The sequence below is a fragment of the Lonchura striata genome, chromosome 2, assembly GCF_046129695.1.
Source record: "Lonchura striata isolate bLonStr1 chromosome 2, bLonStr1.mat, whole genome shotgun sequence".
NCBI classification, from domain to species: Eukaryota; Metazoa; Chordata; class Aves; order Passeriformes; family Estrildidae; genus Lonchura; species Lonchura striata.
In genome coordinates, this window is record NC_134604.1 from 102,158,326 (window position 1) to 102,177,799 (window position 19,474).

A 19,474-nucleotide genomic window follows, 5' to 3' on the forward strand; every position below is an offset into this window, starting at 1 on the left:
TAAACCCCACAGTTTAGCATATTTAAGGTGCCAAAAATGATATTTCAGACAATGCTGCCATCTGTATTTTAAAAGAAAGGTTACTCTGAAAAGGGATGTGTGTGCATGTTAATATGGCGTTACAGGTATTGCCCTGATCCTGCTTACTGTGCTATTTACTGAATTTGGTAAGAGGGGATATTATTTCTAGAAAAAAACATAAGATACCAACAGAGTAATTTCCCAGATTCTGAACATCTCTTACACACATTATTTTTTTTCTTCAGTTATGCAATTTTATGTCCTTGGGTCCATTATTGTACCATGTCAATCACCTACAATTGCAGTGGACTTCAAGTTATTCTTGTAGGCACAGCAAGATCTAAAGTGATATGCAAGGCTGCTGCATATCACTTCCTAGAGCATGCAGTTCATTGCTTACTGCTCCTTCTATTCCTTGGATCTCTCCTGCATCATAGTCGGTTTTTCTCTGGAAATCATTAAGGCTTTATTATAGCAAGGACACACATCTATTTTCATAAAGCTCCCAAGTGAACATGACACGCTATATCCCAGAGCCTCTATTTTGATCCTGAAAATTGCAGGCCTCAGATAATCATCAAAGCTTCTAGATTAAAAACATTACTAAGCTCAGTCTTGAATAATCAAAATGCTATAAAACATATACAAGCTGCAGAGCAAACAAGGCTACTGGGAAGAAAACAAATATCTAAAATTCTGGTGATCAAGAAACCATTTTCTTATACTTTAGGTAATAATTTTAAAAGCTTAAATATTATTTCTCTTATTCTGCCTGCAGTTTTAAGGGCTTTTCCACTTCACATGCTTCGACACATTAAATTGGAGTGAACAGCATCACCTACTCTTCAGCAGTAGGACATCATAAGGATATGGTAAATTATTGATAGGCTAAAAAAGTGGGGGAGAAGTGAACATTCTGGCTCACTGTGTTCTGGACTGGCATTATTGCACTAACAGCAATAACAAAAATGCACCTGAATATTTAAAGTTTTCTGTTATTTTTAAGTGTATGTATTCTGGAGAGATTGAGTTTAAATCCTGCTTTCTTGAAGATTAAAAATAAAAATCCAGAGAAAATTGCATTCAGTCATAACATAAAATATTCCAGATTTTAGTATAGTCACTCAGCAGTAATAATACACTTTGCAGAATTTTATATTGATACTGAAAATCAACATCCCCAATGCCAGATAACTGACATTGGCCTTTTAGGTCTTTTTATGTACCCGTAACAGTAGCAGCATAGGTGAAAAACCACACTTCATGCTGGTTTTGGAGGCAACCAACACACTGAACAACATTATCCTGAAATGAAAGCAAATGAAGAGACTTTTTTCAGTTTCCACCTTGCTCCTGAATAGGGAGGGAGAAGAGTGAAGTAAGACAGAGTCCCACAGGTCACTAAATCAGGAAAAGGAGCAGCATATTACCACTGATTCATTTGTGCTGCTTACAGGATAGTCTCCCTCTTGTGCAGGACACGGCCAGGCTCAGAGAAAACAAGATACAAACTTCTGAGTCTAGATTTCAGCTCTTGAATATTGAACTACCTACATTTTAATACTGTTTAAATCCTAATGGGAAGGATGTCTCCCTTCTAGGGTTTCCAGGCTGCTGTGCAGCACTGAAGCCCAGTTATCCTGGGATCTCAGGCTTCTCCAAACAGTGTGATCAATGCTGAAAGCCACTGTATCACCTTGGGCAGTAGAAGAGCTTCAGTGCCACACTGACAGTGCCTGGAACAGGAGTGGGGTGGTGGCAGGGCCACCTGAGCTGAAGATGCTGTCAAGCTGGGACTGACGTGGGGTGAAGCAGGGAAAGGTGCTGCTCTCTTTATGCCAGAGGGAAGATCCCCACCCTGACAGCCAGAGTAGCAATCTGTGCTATTTCTGCAGCTTTCTGCACAATTTGTACAATCAAAGGAGAGAGGATGATACCCCCTGCTTCTAGCTGTTCATCACCAGATGAAAATACATCCTGGTGGTCCAGATCCACCCCTCACTGATGCAATTTTATTTTGAAATTATCTCCCTGGAGAGACAAGAGGTCTGTTCAGAGCCTTCACTGTGGTCCACGGCAAGGTCTGGGTGCCATTTCCCTGGGCAATACCATGTAAAGTGCTGAACCTAATCAGAAAGCTACTCTGATGTCCAGTTACATCACAGGAGTTATTTATCTATTAAAAACTTACTAATAGTTATATAAAATAATGGCAAAAAAGCTCTATCAAGGACTTGTGTGTATCACTAGTGATCCTCCACTGCAGTCGCAAGACCACTGACAAATTCAAAGTAAAGCTCATTGCAGTCTCGATTTACAGCAGCAAACATTGGCATGGTGCTGCTATGAAGAAGTTACACCAGCAAAAGCAAAAAGAAGCAATTTAACCTCTAAGCTGAGAGCACCTCCTCCAGATATTCAGCCATATTTTAAGTTATGTTTGAAAGCGAATATAAATGTAAATACGCAATTTCTTCACAAATACTCATCTTGTTTCCTTCCATCTTAGTAAATAATCAACTGGAAAAATAACATGAATGCTTCAGGAGTCAATACAAATGAAATGAACTGACACCATGGAAAGTATTAATATACTTATTCATAGAATTAGATTGTCTCATTTGCAATTTTGACTGAAGTGATGGTTTAAAAAAATACATTAAAAAATCTCCTCAGCATTTCACTAGGGAACTATCAGCAGCTCCAGGCTGGTTTCTTTCCAAGCAGCAGTGCATGCACATAGCTTGAAGAGAAGTTCAGCATTTATGTCATGGGTGCCCTATAGAACAGCTCTTACATACTAAACAGAACAGTGTTTACTTACAGCTCTCAAGTTTTCTCTTGCTTATTTTCTTTGCCAGAGAGCAGAGGCTGGGGCTGCAAACTGGCCCTATATGTCATCAGTCCTCTGGATGCCACCATTTGGAGTTCTCACCTTAAAGCTCTTCAGCCACCAGCCTGCACTTGGCAGGACCTCAGAAAGCAAATTAATATGTGGCAATGGGAACAATGGTGAAATATTCTGAGGTTTTGACAACCACTCCTTCATTCAGCATTATACCCTCCTTCAGAAAGTACCTCAGAACAAATAAACATATGTGTATTTTTAAATCAGTCATTTTTGTGGGAATAAAAAGCACTAAGAAACAAGTCAGATTCATAAATGAAAATGTATTTCACCTTTATACATGCTATACAGGTCATGCAAATACAGAAATCTACAGGTTATACAATGACACCATAATAAAATATAGTATGACATTTGCCAAACACAGTGTATTACAGCAAAACAAACCTGTTTCTGTTTGTTTATTATTTAGGAAATAGATGAAGGACTAATTTGGAAGACACAGTACCATGCTACAGCTTACTGCACAGTCAAAAGAAAGTATTTATTTGAAGTACACTAACATAAATAGAGCTGGGTTGTTGTAGGCATGATTTTTTTAGGCATTGCACATCATGTTACTGGTTACTTTCCCACAGCTGACTTTTAATAGCACAAGAATGGTGCTACAACTGAGGTCAATTTATGCTGTGAACTCTTACACGTGGAAAAAAAAAAAGGAAAAAAAAGCCAAACACCCCCTCCCCCCAAGTTTTCACATCTTTTGTGTTAGTGTCCAAAGAGAGTTGTATTTATAATTTATTCTTACAAGAGACTGGACAAAACGTCCTCAAAGCAGCACCTGATCTAGCATAAAGGTTCACCAACAGAAATAAAGTTAACACTGTACAGCACATGACGTCCTGACCTTGTACATCTCGGTGTGGACTGTTCCATACAGATGTTTACAGAACATCAAGGGCGCCCAGTGCTCCTGGCGTGCATTTTGGCCTTTGTTTCTGGTACTCCCGTATTGTTTTGCTGCTGACCAAATCCCATTTTGTTGAGCCTACATGAAGACAAAATACTTCTCTGTGTGATAGAAAGCCTGCTGGTATTAATCAAGTGTCTGCATATTCAAAGGTTATCCTGATCACTCACTCGAATCTACTACAGCTATACGACACATATATTAAGGGGTTATACTTGGCATTTGGCCTACTTTGATTACAAGTGTTACACAAGTATGATTTCAAACACAGTTGATAGTTGCTCCCAGACTAATTAATATTAACTGGTTAGTGCTACTAGTGACTAAAAGTGTCAACATAATCATAAAGGAATAGTTCCCATATTCCACAGTCAGTAAAAAGGCTCTTTTGATTCCAGCAGCTATATGTTTTTCAAGCCTCTTCAGCTACAGTTTTCAATTACACACCTCATCAAAGTTGCAAATAACTCCTTATTAAAGACAAAAAAAAAAAAAAGATAGGCACCAAACTACAGTATATTATTTTGTTTCAATGCACTGTGGGCAAACCCCATCATTATTTACAAGAAAAAAATGTCTAAATGGATGTATGATCAAGCTTAGGAAATAATTATTTAAAAATAAAATGCACAGGTAAAAATCACAGTGAAGTGTTGAGATGAATTTTAAATTAAAGAAGAAATAAGTGCTTTATTAGCAGCTAAAGCTCAAATTCTAATGCACGCTCTGTCTTCCCTGAAACATCATTGGTTTCTACCAAAAGCAGCCAGTTATTCAACATATTCCCTGGGAAGACAAGTTATATTCAGCTCTGATTATTTGAAATCCAGTGTTCAAGGACTGCAGAAGCTTTTTCAAGTGACAAGCTCATGTTTTACTGCCAGTAGCATCACAGGGATATATATCCTCCAGAAACTGTTACCTCTGTCAATTAAAAAGAGAGAGAAGAATATCAAGTCAGTTATGCAAGTTAGATGACCTCAGTTTTGCAAGTTAGAGAATATACTCTTCCAAAAAACCTGACTTTGTACTTTGAAACTGTCATTGAAACCTACTATGGGTGTTTACTATGCTGGCTTATGTGACTCTACACTGCAAGTTTTACAGCAGCAAAGAATAAGCAGCAGCAGTAACTACCATGGCCTAGACTAGCCCCACTTTTAACTCTTTTCCTCATGAAAATAGGCTCCAAAGATATACAGGAAAGGTATTGTATTAATGAAGAAATTCTGGGTGCCTAAAGGAAATGTTTCCATTTACCAGATGCTTGTGGTTGCTATGATACAATCAGTCTGCATATGATGCCAATTTACAGGCAGCTGCACATCTCAAAGATTATGTTGAATTAAAATACCTAGGAGAACAGCTTTCTTTTTCTCCCCACACTGCCATGGACTGCTGCAATATTCTGGGAAGCTAGTAAGTAATCACACCAATTTATCATAAGATGTTTATCACAGTACTGTACCTGTATCTGTTCTGCTGAAAAGCAAGGCTGTCAACAGATAGAATTAAGTGTATTTTCTTGTCCTGGGCTGTTAAATCCCTCAATCAAGTTTTTGTTACAGTCATCTAGGCTAAGGGTATCGCTGGACATCTTGGAGTAGGTAGCTTGGCCTGTGAAATCCAAGAGGTCTTCAAGAGCCTTGGCATTACTTGTCCCATTTTGGTCCAAAGAAACACCTGGCATGAGTTCATTCATAGGTGAATATTCAGGGATAGAGATAAGTTCTTCTTTTGAAACTGGGCTATACAAAAGATAAAGGAAGAAAGACACAGAATAAGAGGTCTGTAACTTTTCATTAATCAACAATCAAGTTAGCCCTCTAACTGTTCAGAAACTACCACTCATCTTAAGGCAGCTACAGCAAGCTTTTACCTAGAGAATGTCCTAATCCAAAGAAAAAAAGATACTGCCCTGCTCAGGATGGAAGACCAAACCTAACCTAGCCCTTAATGATTATGGTTTGTGGTAGCTGTGTAACATGAGCACTCATCTCACCCACATGTCTGACAGTTTTCTGATCATTATTTCAGTCCCTGCATCATTCCTTTACCTAAATGTTTATTGCATCTTTCACATTACTGTCCTGATCCTGCAAACACTTATTTAAGTTTTGAAATGTATGTGCTTTAAGTAAGTTATTTCTTAAAACCTTATTATATACTTCAGACATAAAAATCCCGTAATTAAGAAATGCTGCAACCAGCTGCTTTACTGAGACTAGCAAGGCTAGTGCATTTTAGTTTGGAGAAGGCAGAAGAAAGCTTTCACAGACATTTCTTAAACTATGATGTGGTGGTGGATGCGTTAAGGGCAAAACTATCATGTGTGCAATCCTACAACACAAAATGTAAGGAGTGTCTAATGCCACCAATAAGAAACTAGGCTTAACAGGGATCAAAGAACATAATCTACCAGTGAGACTGTACTGTACAGACTGCTTCCAGGTGAGGTCTAGACACAAAGAGCTGGTAAAAAAAAGGTTGGATAAACTCATGGGCAACATGTCAACCAGTGGCCACTTAAAAGGCCAAGGCAAACATCTGCCCTCAATATCCCTAAGGCCACACTTCAGTGATCTTGGATTGCAGGAAGTGGTAGGCTCATGTGCTCTCCCCAACTCGTTTTTCTTACTGATACTCTCTGAGACCAAATAATGGGCTACACAATCTTCTGGTTGGTCCCAGCATGCCATTTCCTATATATTTATGCATATTTGCTGGAAATACTGAGACAGTATAAGAGGTTCAACTGACTTACTGATTAAGGAAGAACAGCATTAAAATTCCATGTTTAAAATTCAGATCTAGCTTTGACTTAACAGTCTTAAATTAACTCTCTCTCTCTATATATATATATATTCAAATTAAAAAAAACTTAAAATTAAAAATCCTTCTTTTCTGCACATCCTTCCATCAAAATGTGAGTGTATTTAACACCACAAAATTATTTACTGATTTCCATACATTTCTACTTGTTAAGTACTTAAAATTCTAAATCCATTATTTTCTTTATTCTTTTTGTATGGAGGCAGAACTGCTCATGAATCACAGCTATGCAGCCAAATTAAAAAATAGTGACATCAGAAGAGTATCTACAGTAGCTGCTTTCACAAATCCGTCTGAAAGGTTTGGGCAAACTTGTATGGAATCCGTAAGTAAGGACTGTGGAAGGATTTCAGAGTTCCCTCCCCCAAATATGTGAGAGTGAGATGAGGTTTTGTGGCTCTTGTATCAAACACCCAGGAGCATCCTGGCAGAAGCAGAACACAGCCAGTGCACACCCAGCTGTCACTGGATGGATGCGAGAAGGGAAGTAGTGAAGTATTAACAAACAAAACCCAAAATCCTGTGTCGCATATGAATTCCACAACCCTGTAGGTAGATCCAGCCTGTACCTCACCTCACATCCATGGACTGAACCTCATCTGTTGAATCTTCCATGTTGTTAAATTTCCCATCAACAGCTTCCAGCTGAATAAGTCCTGAAACTGACTTCAGTCCATTAGCAACTACATCTTGGGAAGGGATTACAGAAGCAGCACTTTCTAAGCTTTTATTTTTCAGGCAGGTTGCCAATCCATTGATCTCTATAAAAGAAAGTTAGAAATTATGACAGTAGAAAATTTGTTATTTAAATAGTTTTAAGTTATAGATTGAGTAGAAATGAAGACTGACAATACAGTAGACTCAGTTTAATCCTTGACTCATCATACTGTATTGTCATTCCTCTATTCCACTCCAAAACTTCTTTATGCTACATCTTTTAAATTTGAGGAAACAAAGAGAATGGTCTATCTTTTATGTCATTTATTAAAAACCTTAGCCTAGGAAAGTAAACAAAATATAGATAACGTCAGATACACTTTAATTAATAATCCTTTAAATACATATAGGGTTGTTTTTATGAAGTCAAATTAAATTTAAGATTTAGAGCCATACTGTAAAAAGCTTGGTTGTGTGTAAAAATTTTCTACTTACAAAATTTCAAGGTAGATTGCAGCAATCAAACCAAAAACAAACATTGGCAGACTAGCACTTTTTATTTACAAAAAATGCTACATCAGGTACTAAAACGGAGGAGAAACTTTATTCTGCTTTTGCTTAAGTTGCAAAGCAAAGCTGTCTCCAGTTTCTAACATTTGTCACTGATGCAAATGCAGCTGTTGTTTTTGAGATGAAAGCAAAGAACTTACGATAATACACAGTGCTCTGCCTCAGATCAAAAAAATTTGAAGAGATTCAACTGTAAAAATAGGTCAGAAAAATATGGCAATTTTTACCTGGCTGGTTGAGAACAAGGGCCTTTGGTTGCTTTTCCACATTCAAAGTTGATGGAATCTCCAGTTTTGGCTCTTCCTTCTGAAATCAAGTAATGACTCAGCTGTATTAGAGGGAGGACTGTAAACCTTCATGGAACTGATTGGACTCAAAATTTGTGAGATTGCCCAGGGGCACAGGGTGACAATGACCATCAACAGCAAGACAAGACTTTTTCCCCTTTTTAGTTAGGCATAGCATTTTTATATAATTAAAAAAGAAAACATTCTCTGAAAGTAACTGAACAAACAGTTTTCTTTAGCAAATTAGAAATGAAAATCTGACTGTCACTTCTTAGCTGGAAACAACTGCCTTCTTTTCAACCCCACATTCAGGGGGTAACAAAGAGAGCTCAGTAACTAATTCACTGGCTGGTACAAAGCAGGAAGACACATCAACAGCAGCAAACAGTACAGCTCCAGCATGCAGGAATGGGCTGTTGCCCCTGGCTAGGTAGTGAGGGGAGCAATTATTCTACCTGCAAAGGCTGCATAAAAGCTGTGTCTCTTTAGCAGTGGCTGTGACACAGCAACAGTCATTCTCAGTTTGAAATGCATCAAAAATTTGGGTCCAGAGTGTACCTAAGTACACTTACTAATGTGGTACTACCTAGAGTTTAATTTCTACATACAATAAAACAAAACAAAAGAAGTCTGCAACCACATACTTTTTCATACCTTTATTTCTGGGGTTTCACTCTTCCTTGTTCTCTTCATTATTTCATCTATTCTCTATAAATCAAAATAAATTTCAGGATGAGATGGAAGACAGAATACGTAACACAAGAGACAGGGGAAAAAGGAGAAAGAACCTTTTCTTTACTGTCATGACATCCTCTCTGCCTGTCTTGGAAAAGGGAGAACAAATAAGAAAAATAAAGAAAATTAAAGATAGAAAACATCTTGCAGCTGGCTTTAACCTATCAGATCCTACAGAACATGACTTTCTCAGCAGATGCGCTTTAGAAACAAGTATTTTAATACCAGGTGTTTGCAGCTATGACTTATGCTCAGCTCTGGAACAAGACATTTGTTTAAAACCAACAGTGGTTACTTTAATCTAGTTGCTTTTCCAACTATTTCCAAACAGTTCCTTTAAAAATAGTTAGCCTTTTTGGAATAGAAGAGTAAAATGAAATATCTGAAGTTATTCTTGTTAGAAATGTGTAAGGCATTTTCCTAAAATATTTTGTTTTCCTTCTTTCTTCATTAAAAAGGAAATATTCTTTGAGATGCAAAACACTTTGGTTTGATATTCTAATCTACAACTGCAACATGCCTCCAGTTCAGTGGTGAACAGTTCAAAACATATTGGAATAACATATATGGATAGATGAGTATTTGTAACCAGACAGGGATTCTGCAGCTGCTCTCTTTCCTGCCACACAGCTGTAAACAAAGCTAATTTATGCAGCCATTTCCATGTGCAGCAGTGGCCAGACAATCCTGTTCCTCTGCATAATGCAACCAGAGAGAGTCAGGTGGGGGAAAAGCTGCTTGCTAATCACAAACTTTCTCAATTAATGACACAGAGCTTTTGTTTATTAAGTTTTAAACAAAGTCACTCATGTTTGTCAGTAGTTAGTGATGTCCTGGGTTGGACAGCAATTGACATTTGTCTTGGCATGCCATTCCTTGTTTGTCTCAGGCATTTAACTTCTCAGGTAGAGACTGGCTCTGTGTTTGCTCAGTGCCTAGGAGAAAGTAATTTGCCTCAGGCAATTCCACTTTGTTACAAATTTTGATGTCCACGTTCCCCTAACAGGCAAGTAAAAAATACTATGTTTGCCATAACCATTCACCTCTAATCCCTCCAGATTATTGTTGTTAGATACTACTGGGTGCTTCCTGGGTTATGTATTTAAACAAGAAATAAAATAATTATCCTAGGATGCAAATACTCACCTTCTTCCGCTCCAGCCTTTCTTGCTCAATTTGCTGCATGATTTGTTCCCTTTCAAGACGAAGCTGTTCAGCTGCCTCACGGGCTTTGATTTCTGCTTCTTCCTTCTAATCAAAATGTGTAAAATATGTTAGGGCCATTATCTATTTCAGGAAGACTACCAAGTATTAAGAAGTATTTTTTTTATATGTATAAAAATTTCACATTTCTGTTTGAGATGATACCTGTTTCTCAAGTTTGGCTTGGAGCTCTTTTTCTTGCTTTTCCTTTAGCATTTGTTCTTCCTCAGTTCTTCTTCTGGCTTCCTCTTCTGCCTTTTTTCTAGCTGCCTCTTCGTCACGTTTTCTTTCCTCTTCCTTCTTACGAGCTTCTTCTTCCAGACGCAGTCTTTCTTCTTCTGCCTTTCTTTTCTGCTCTTCTCTTTCAAGCCTGCAAAAAATGTAAAAGAAGGTTTAAAAGGTTTCATCTTGTTTAGCATGAATCTTATTGAATGTACACAAGTATCTGGTAACACATACATCAGCACATATTTTCATTAAAGATCCCAGGATACAGTGAAGACATTGAGTACATGCTCAGAATTCATGTTGCTATCAAGCTTTTACTCCTTTTACAAGTTTTTACTTACTTTAAATGCCTAAAATATTTCATAGGAGTTATAATTTCCATTGAAAAAAACATGTGTGATCAAAGAAAACATTCCTGTTCTAATTTCAATTAGAGTGTCAATAATAAAATTAAGTTTCAAGAACAAAGACAACCCTCTTCCCATGTACTTGACACCTAGAATGCTGGTATCTATAAACAAGCAAGTTCTTTTATCCTTTGCTTCATCTGAAGATAAACAGATGGGATGAGTACCAGCAAATTCCACAAAATACAGTGGAATTCTGGAAGGAGTGGGTCTAAATTCCACCTGTGCTGCTCCCTGGCCCACTGAGGGACAGCATACTCCTTAAGAATTGTTTTTTAAGTCATCATTCTATCAGGGCCAAAATGTCAGGAGCTGGACATTCCACTCCCACCCTGAATCAAGGGTTTAAAGAAACTGAAAGAGTTAAAAGTGTAACTAGATTTAGTTGGGGGGGGAGGGGGGGGTAGAAACAATTAAGAATATAGCAAGAAGAGTAGAAATAATAAGGGATGGCTAATTATTAGCAGATAAAATAGTTAAGGCTAGAGTGATACATCACCTGCCTATCTTTACTATGTTTTAAGAACAGGATGGGATGCAGATTTAATTGTGAGAAAGAAGAGGACTGTAGCCTGCACCTGGGCCCTGAAACCTGAGCTACAGCCAAGGGGTCCAAAACCTGCCAAGAAGGCAAAAGTAAAAGGTCATTTTGATCTCTGAAGACCACGACCTATTTCAAAACCCACCAACCCATTTGAAATGAAAGACTGCATAAGCTTGAAGGAACCTTGGACTCAGTTATACTATGACAGTTTAATATAAACCAGAGTGGATGGGGTTAGGTAATGAATATGTATTAGGCATTTTGGGAATTATATTAATATATAAGACTTCTTAGATAAATAGAGAGCCAGAGCCTGTGATTCTTCACACGTCTCTGGGACATGACATGTGTTTGTGCCGTCAATAAACACATCCCTTTCTAACTTTAACTAGCTGGAGAGTTCTATTCCACACTTCAACCCCATCCACCATGTCTGTAGTAAGAAAACCCAAAGTTGAATCCAGACATGCAGAATTAGTGATTTACTATGAGGGGGTTGAAGGAAGTGCATGATTTGCTGACACTTGCAACCAGCATCCCATGTGGAGAACCACCAAAAAGCCTGTTCCCAGAACAGAGCCACAACTTCACTGCTCAGACAGCAACCTTCACTCTGCCCACACTCAGCCCTCAATGCCTGCAGCAGAGTTGGGCAGGAAGATGAACTTCAGGTTAATTATGAATGACTCAAGCCTTGCCATTTTATGCATATGCTGCTGCTGCAAGACTGTTTCTGCTACGTAATCTAGCTCATTTAAAGCCACCTAAATTTTTTTTTACAATGTAAAATACTTCAGGTGTGTCCAGACTGCAGTGTGCAGTACACTTCAGCAAGGACATGACTGAAGTATTTGGAAAAGTAATAGTTTATTCAGGGTTCTTGAAGAGGCCAAATTATTATTTTTTAACTTCACTAATCACAGAGACTGCAAAAGACACTAATGAAATAATAGTCTGAAATTAAAGAAATTAACAAATATATATAAGATCTAGCTTGATTCCAAAACTACCACATTTTCAAGCATCTTCAGTGATACAGGTTAAATTATTAGATTGTAACTTTCACAAAGCAATAGAGAGACCTTTCTCGTTCTTCTCTTTCCTGTTTCTCCTTTTCCTCTTGTTCTTTTTGCAGGCGGGCCTGTCGTCTTTTTTCAGCTAGAATTTTTGCAGCTTCTTCTGCATCACTTGTTCCTGCTGTGATCTTCCCTAGGAGAAGACAACCAAGGGTGGAAAGTCAGGCAGGGAACAGAGAGTGCCTGGCAATTCCAGGTTCATACAGAGGCTGAAATGGGCCTTGTTCAGAGTGGCAAGACACCTTTTTAAAAGCATCTTTTTTAGCATTTTCAGCAGAAAGAAGATAGAATAGATAAGGGCATCCCTGGATGTCAGCATTTTCTCATCTTCATTAACAATTGCTACATTTGACTTTTGGTATATTAGTGAAAACTGTGTATTTACAGGTTCCAGTATGTATCTTTACACATTCTCATAAGCCCATGACTGAGCAGCTTCATGAAAAGAACAGCTCACCACCATTTTAAAGTCTCAGGGACCCATCATACCCTGCACTAACATCTTGCAGTAAGGCTCACCTTCAGTGTTCTCAGCCTTTCCAGCAGAAGGCACGTGCTTCTCAGGAGCCACCTGGCCCACATCATCACTGCGTGCTCCTGGGGTCTTCAGGTGACTGACATTTTCTTTCTCCTTGTCTGCTTTCTTTTTAGGTGTTTCCTGGCTGATATTGGAAGTGGCACGATGCTTCACAGGAGAAGCTGGATATTGTTTGGTATTTTTAGGAGACTGAGGATAAGTCTTTGCAACTGTCCTGATGAGGGAAAATAAAAATCAAACAAGGCCAGATGTTAGCTTGGAATCAAACTCCATCTTCACATTTCTTATTCTTTCTTGTCTCTGGCTACAGAGAAGTATCAGCTGTTTTGCACAATACTGAAAAGAACCACCTGGATGCAATCAGAACTTAAAATGCATGGAACTGACATAGAAGTGTACATGAATACAGAAAAGTCTCATTAAAATAAACCAATAACACTGCCTAAGGTCTAGGTGAGAGATAGGAAATTGTGGACTGCCTAAACCAATGATTTTCGTAATGACCATTCCAAAATAATTCTGTCAACTTTACTGTTTCTACAGTCCTTCTCCATATCTAAACCAAAACTATGGCTGCTCTCTATCTGTAGAAATCATAATGAGCTACAAATGTGCTGCTTTCATCTGAATACCACCTTGCCAACCATGGTCTTTTTCTAATTGTATCTCATTTTCCAAAGAAGCACAAATACCAGTATATACAAAGGGAAGGCTGTGTACTACTAAAAGAGACAGAACTGATCAAACCATTATACTGTCAACAATGCTGTTTGAGTTAGTGCTTTTTTCAGCAACAACACAACAGACCCTAGACTCCACACTCAGCCCCTGCAGCTTTTCACACGCTACACTTGTAGGGATGGCGATGCACAGCAGCAATGCAGCCCATTGCTCATCTGGCTGTCACACACTTCAGGTGAAGTCACTTCTGGGAAAGTGGAAGGGTAAAGATACCTGATATTCACTGAAAATAGGTGCATATAAAGAGAACAGATTACCAGGAAACATAAAACTACACACAAATACCATTCATTATTTATGTAACAGCGGTAACTAGCACTTGTAACATTAAAAAAGGCGGAGATGTGTGACTACATAGTTTAAGAATAAAGAGATTACAATCTTAAAATAATGGTTTATGTCTCTTTAGAATAAATTATATTACATTAATGTGAGCATTGCACATATATTTCTAACCTTCTTCCTGGATATGTAATTATGATATAAATGGATTATCCCTTATCACTTTTTTCATCTACACTATATAGAGTTTCATATACCATAACACACTTTCTGGACTATACACTCATTCTGGCAGACCGCAAGCATAAAAAACATGAACAACAGCTGAAAATTAATGGACTGGAGTGGCAAGTTTTGTATAGATCTAACTATAGTATTGTGTGGTCAGAGACTATTATAACTAGAACGGCATTTGCATTACAGAGCAGACAAAAACAAGACATCTTTCAACTCCTCCCCAAGCTCATGAATTCTGTAGAGAAAAGGGTTCTTTTCTAGCATATTAGACTGCATTTGAAAGAGGTTGAGACATTAGATTACAAGGAGCTCACTCAGAGCTGCCTGGTTTGCGGGGAGGAAAACACTCTGGCATATTGCACCATCCCTACTTTCTTACTCCCACTGAAGAGCCACCACAGAGTCCAAAAGCCCTCAGGCTGCAGGAACAGTAGCACCCAACTAAATTTGAAGTTCAACTCAGGTACCCCCTGCCTGCAGGCCCAGGAGCTCCTGTCAGCTCAGGTCCTCGCCCTTGGTCCTTGGCTGAGCTCAGCTGTAGGTAAGCCTGTTCTTCTTGGCTTCCTAACCTGCTGATCCTGACACAATGTCCTGGCTTCTCCTTGGACTTCCCTCAGTAAGGCCTTTGGTGGCTGTCCTTGGGCCTCTGGTTGACCCTGGTCACTTCTATTGCCTGCCTTGGGATGGGGTGCTGTGTGCAAGGTCCCTGTCCTCATCTGTCCTGCTGCCACCCACGACTCCTGCTGTTCCATGACAGAAGCAGGCTTTGGAAGACGTGAACAAGCAAGCCTGATTCCAGTTCTTGAAAACAATAGCAATGGGAGAAGCCACTGAGTTTGGTTGTGTTGACCAAATCTGGTTTTAGCATTGCCTTTAGATTCCTCTTTAGGATATAGTTGCATTTCCAGGTCCTTCTGACAAAGGCAGATTTCAAGGCCCCACCTACATTTATATATCTGACATGTGTCTCTTCACTGCAGTCATTTCCAACTGCACTTCATAAATATAAAATTGGTAAATAGAAAACATTTTTCTTAGGTTTTTCTGCAGCACAGAGGGTGCTTCTTGCTAATTAGATACTTCTTCAAAGCAGAGTTCCCTACTCACTGTCTTTGGTTCACATTTCCAACTTCACTGCACATTCCTTGCAATGCTTTTGATTTAACTTGTTGTGACAGAAGGAGCAAAACAGGTTAATAACTGAGGCTGAGTCATTCTCAGTATTAGTACAGAAGTAATTGTTCTCTAATAAAGACACGACAATCAAAGAGGTCGGTAGGAAGCAGCCTAGTCATGAGTGCCACATATCTTGCACTGCATAGGCATTAGAGCAGACTGGTTGTACAACTCAGCTGGTGGGTTAGAAACATGTGCTAAATGTATTATTTAACTACTGCATCTTTGAACTTTTAGACCTACAGTATTTTTTTAACCAAAATGCTACAGGCACTTAGACCAGAACAACAATAAAATAGTAGAGTTTCATATAAAGTAGCTAAAAGTGAGAGAAATAAAAGATTGATTACTGCAAGGATGAGAATAATGCAGTGTGTGCAAACCTGAGAAAGTTAATCAGGAATATTTTTTCAGAATTTTTATATCATTTACTGGATGCCAGTAGAAAGTATTAAATTAACATTGTTTTCCACCTTGTATTTAAAACATACTTTCAACGTAGCATTTTTAACATTCCTTGACACAGGAAGAATAGTTACTGGAAAAATCACTCCTTCAAAATAGTATTTAAGTTATGCTGCTTTACACCAAAAAGAACCAAACTTGATTGAGAAGGCAAAAAAATGGAATTATTAAGAAAAATATTTATAATCACTTGTATAGGAGCCTGTTTAGGTTTAAACGATGATAAGAAAGTGGGAAACACAGAATTACACCAGATAAGGATCAGAGTATTAAGATGACAAATCATTAAAATGCAAGAAGTGGCAACCTGTCAGTTGTCAGACAGCTTACTTATTCTCAGTACCTGGATTTTAAAGGGGAATACAGAAGCACCTTCCTCTCTCCAAGAAGACATTAACTAATGCCTTAACTGCCTTGAGTTGACATGAGGGCAGCAGCATGAAAGAAGCTGCCCCCTACATGCTCTGACAGAACATCTATCAGGTGTGAGGATCCAATGATTCTTAATTACCATGTCTCCTATTCAGTTACAAAAGGGATAGTCTATTCTGCAGGCCAATGTCTCAGGAAGAGCATACGAGGGGTTCTGAGCTCACTTGTGCTAAACAGAGAATATAAAGCAGATGTAGCACACAAATGAGAGGTCACACCCAGCTCTGGCCATAAAGAGCAGGGCAGAGAACAGCTCTCCTGAAAAGCCAGCTATGTGGCAGGTCACTGGTTATGGTGTTCATGAGGCTGACTGTAAATCAGAAATCTTCAGTAATGCCAGAGCTTCATTATTTTTCCCCTTTCTCTCCTTTAATTCAACAAAAACTGCTGAAACCACACCAAGGACCTGCATGTTCTCAAGCCTGCTTTCTGACATTGCTCTGGTCACAAGCTATTTCTGGGTTCTGACATTTTCACTCTGACACTTTCCCAAAAGCAGTTTTCTTTCATTCTTAGTTTTGATCTTTTGTGGCCAAAGACAGGTTAATTTCTCTTTTACATTTCTTAAAAGAAAAGAAACTCAGCACAGGTCTGTAGAATAGTTTTTTGAATAGCTGCATTATTACAGATGTTTCAAAATGGTGAACTGGCCCATTATCTACCTAACTGCTGAAAAATCCCTCAAAATACTCTTGATCCAACATTCTACCCATTGTTTCATCTTCCTAAGTCAACACAAAGAATAGTAAATGTAGCAAATACAAAATAAAATCTCAATTTGGTCACTGTAGGACACAGAAGCTACTTCTGTGGGGAATTCACCACATGTAGACAGCTTTCCAATAACTCATTTTTAAACATTTTACGAGTTTGGGGGACACATTTTTTGTACTAGTCTATGTTCACATTCCATCAGCATTCTGCAATTTGACTGTTCAGTTTGTGAAACCATGAGCAAAGGACAGTGACCTGTCTGCATCTGGACAGGAAACATGAACCACCACCCATCAGCAGCATCACCCATCAGTCACCTGTCCCTTTCCCCTTTCTCCTTCTCTCATGAGGTTATGCTTTGGCAAAAGAATGTGACACAGAGGCTTGTCAGAGCTTTCAATTTTATTCACTGGCTTACACTGTGAGTCATTTGAAGATACTTAAAACTAAATCCTACTTCCTTGATTCAGTCAGGTGCCATTGATTTATTTAGGGACTATTTACCCAAAGACATGTGAAGGACACAGGCTTTACTGACTTCCTGATCCATAAGAAAGCACACTTACCTATTCTCTGAGGGATACTGCAAGAATAACCCAACTAATGTACAGATCTTTGAAGAAAAAGCATACAATAAAAAATTATCCAAACCCCTCATCCTGTTATTATTGATCTTGTGAAAGAGCTGAAGAAAACGAGCACTTTATGCCATCACTATTCAATAGCAACTGAAAAAAATTAAAGACAATTACTCAATTGTTCAAACTCTCTAATCCATTAATTTTCATCTTATTCAGCTGATCCACGTTAAGATTCAAAATAATAGTTTTGTATTTCTTTCTGTGACATTTATTGACATATTTTCCAAATAACATCAAATTTTGAATTCCTTTCCTGCTTTTAATTGTTGTTCAGTATATTTGGATTTTTCCCCTTTTCTCCTTTTTACATCTGTATCTGTTCACTTGTCTGAGATGTTATGTTTTTGGGCAGATCTTTTTTGCTTTCTCAGAAAAATTTGCCCATCCAAAACATTAGTATTTTATTTATATAATTACTGCAACTCTCTTCTGCCATTGATTAATGGGTCTCTTTAGGCTGAAGAGAACATTGTCTTGTTTGATCCTGTTTCAGTTACTTTACCAAGAGCTTTTTATTTAATAAATAATGAAATAACATATTAAGACAACAAGTTACTGCCACTCAGAAACCAAGATGACAACTGTGAAGAAGTGGTAATTAGAACAATACCAAGAAAACTTGAATGCCAAGTCACATATTCTTAAGAAAAGAAATGCATACAGCTAATTGTCATGTACATATACTATACTATACTTGATTCTTTCCTCAACAGTTTTAGAGGTTAAGGTGCTATGCAGGATCACTAACTACTAATGCTGTTCAATATGTATTCTTATTTCTTCCATGGTATTTTTTCACTCATATAGTGTGCTACAAGGAGAAAGATTAAACATGCAAAAGATTGTTAGGTTTGCAAGGAGAATGAGTATTTCTATACATATTTAGTCAGGCTAAAATTATACCTGAATGTCAGACAATGATCTTACTGGTCAATGGATTTAAATACAGGCAGTAAGGCTTTTGGAACCTTCCTTTAGATTGTACAATCTTATCTCCTCAATGAAAATTAACAGAGGAATTTGAATGGTATGAAAAAAAATGCATATATTATCACTATATCATATATATAATAATACAATATGATCATTAGGGCACTTCTTTATTTTAGAATTATGAGGGGAAGTTTTGAAAGTGCTGAAGAACTCTCTGCAATCAGTAATAAACATGGATTCAAACTCTATTTACTGTATCTCTCATAAGGTCAAGAAGGGTGTTCTAATTGGGCCATGTTAAGATTAAATGCTTGGTAATATATTTCTAGCCACGATCAAAATCAGATTTCTGTGAGAAAGAGAAGGGCGGGGGGAAGGGATCCCTACTGTGGCTCACAATCACAGGGAAACCCACCATTAGGCTTCTTAATTCCTCCATGCAGCATCTGCTTCTTCTTTTAAAAACAGTGTTCCTTATAGGCATGAAAACATTTTACTGTACAAAGGTTATCATAATTTGCACGTCTGGGAAAAAATTCTCCATCATTTCCTAATCTTTTATGGAAATTAGTGCTTCAAATTACGACTGGGCATACCTTTTTCATGAAACACTAAAGAGCTGTCTCCTAGTAATTTTTTCTTTAACCACTGGACATGTCTCTGATGATCTGCACTAACCTTTGCCTGTCCAGCAAGCAGCACTTGACTCTAAACTAATTCATTTCCCACCAATAATTTTGCTTAAATAAATGTGTCTCTTGGTGGGTCTCCTGGTTTGTCTCTTATACTGGCTGAACAAACAAAATGCATTCTGAGAAGGGAGCATAAGTACTTGCAGAATAACATACAGTCTTAGAGCTCAAACTTTTTGTGACTTTACATGGCAGAGTGGCACTAGACGATCTGGTCAAAAATGTAATAAGAAAGCTGACTGTCA

General features: G+C 38.1%; 1 protein-coding gene across 3 annotated transcripts in view; it reads right to left on the bottom strand.

The window, feature by feature from the left end:
* Positions 1 to 3,172: 3,172 nt before the first annotated feature.
* The window catches only part of MAP7D2 (MAP7 domain containing 2), an 87,820-nt gene continuing 71,518 nt past the window's right edge, over positions 3,173 to 19,474 (bottom strand). For all 3 annotated transcript variants that reach the window (XM_077781637.1, XM_077781636.1, XM_077781638.1), the window contains 9 exons: positions 12,898 to 13,130; positions 12,385 to 12,511; positions 10,289 to 10,493; positions 10,067 to 10,171; positions 8,840 to 8,893; positions 8,126 to 8,204; positions 7,246 to 7,432; positions 5,308 to 5,587; positions 3,173 to 4,763 (listed from right to left, as the gene is read on the bottom strand). In XM_077781637.1, coding sequence (XP_077637763.1) covers positions 5,338 to 5,587; positions 7,246 to 7,432; positions 8,126 to 8,204; positions 8,840 to 8,893; positions 10,067 to 10,171; positions 10,289 to 10,493; positions 12,385 to 12,511; positions 12,898 to 13,130 — 1,240 coding nt within the window. In that variant the 3' untranslated portion in view covers positions 3,173 to 4,763; positions 5,308 to 5,337. The remainder of the gene's footprint in view (positions 4,764 to 5,307; positions 5,588 to 7,245; positions 7,433 to 8,125; positions 8,205 to 8,839; positions 8,894 to 10,066; positions 10,172 to 10,288; positions 10,494 to 12,384; positions 12,512 to 12,897; positions 13,131 to 19,474) is intronic.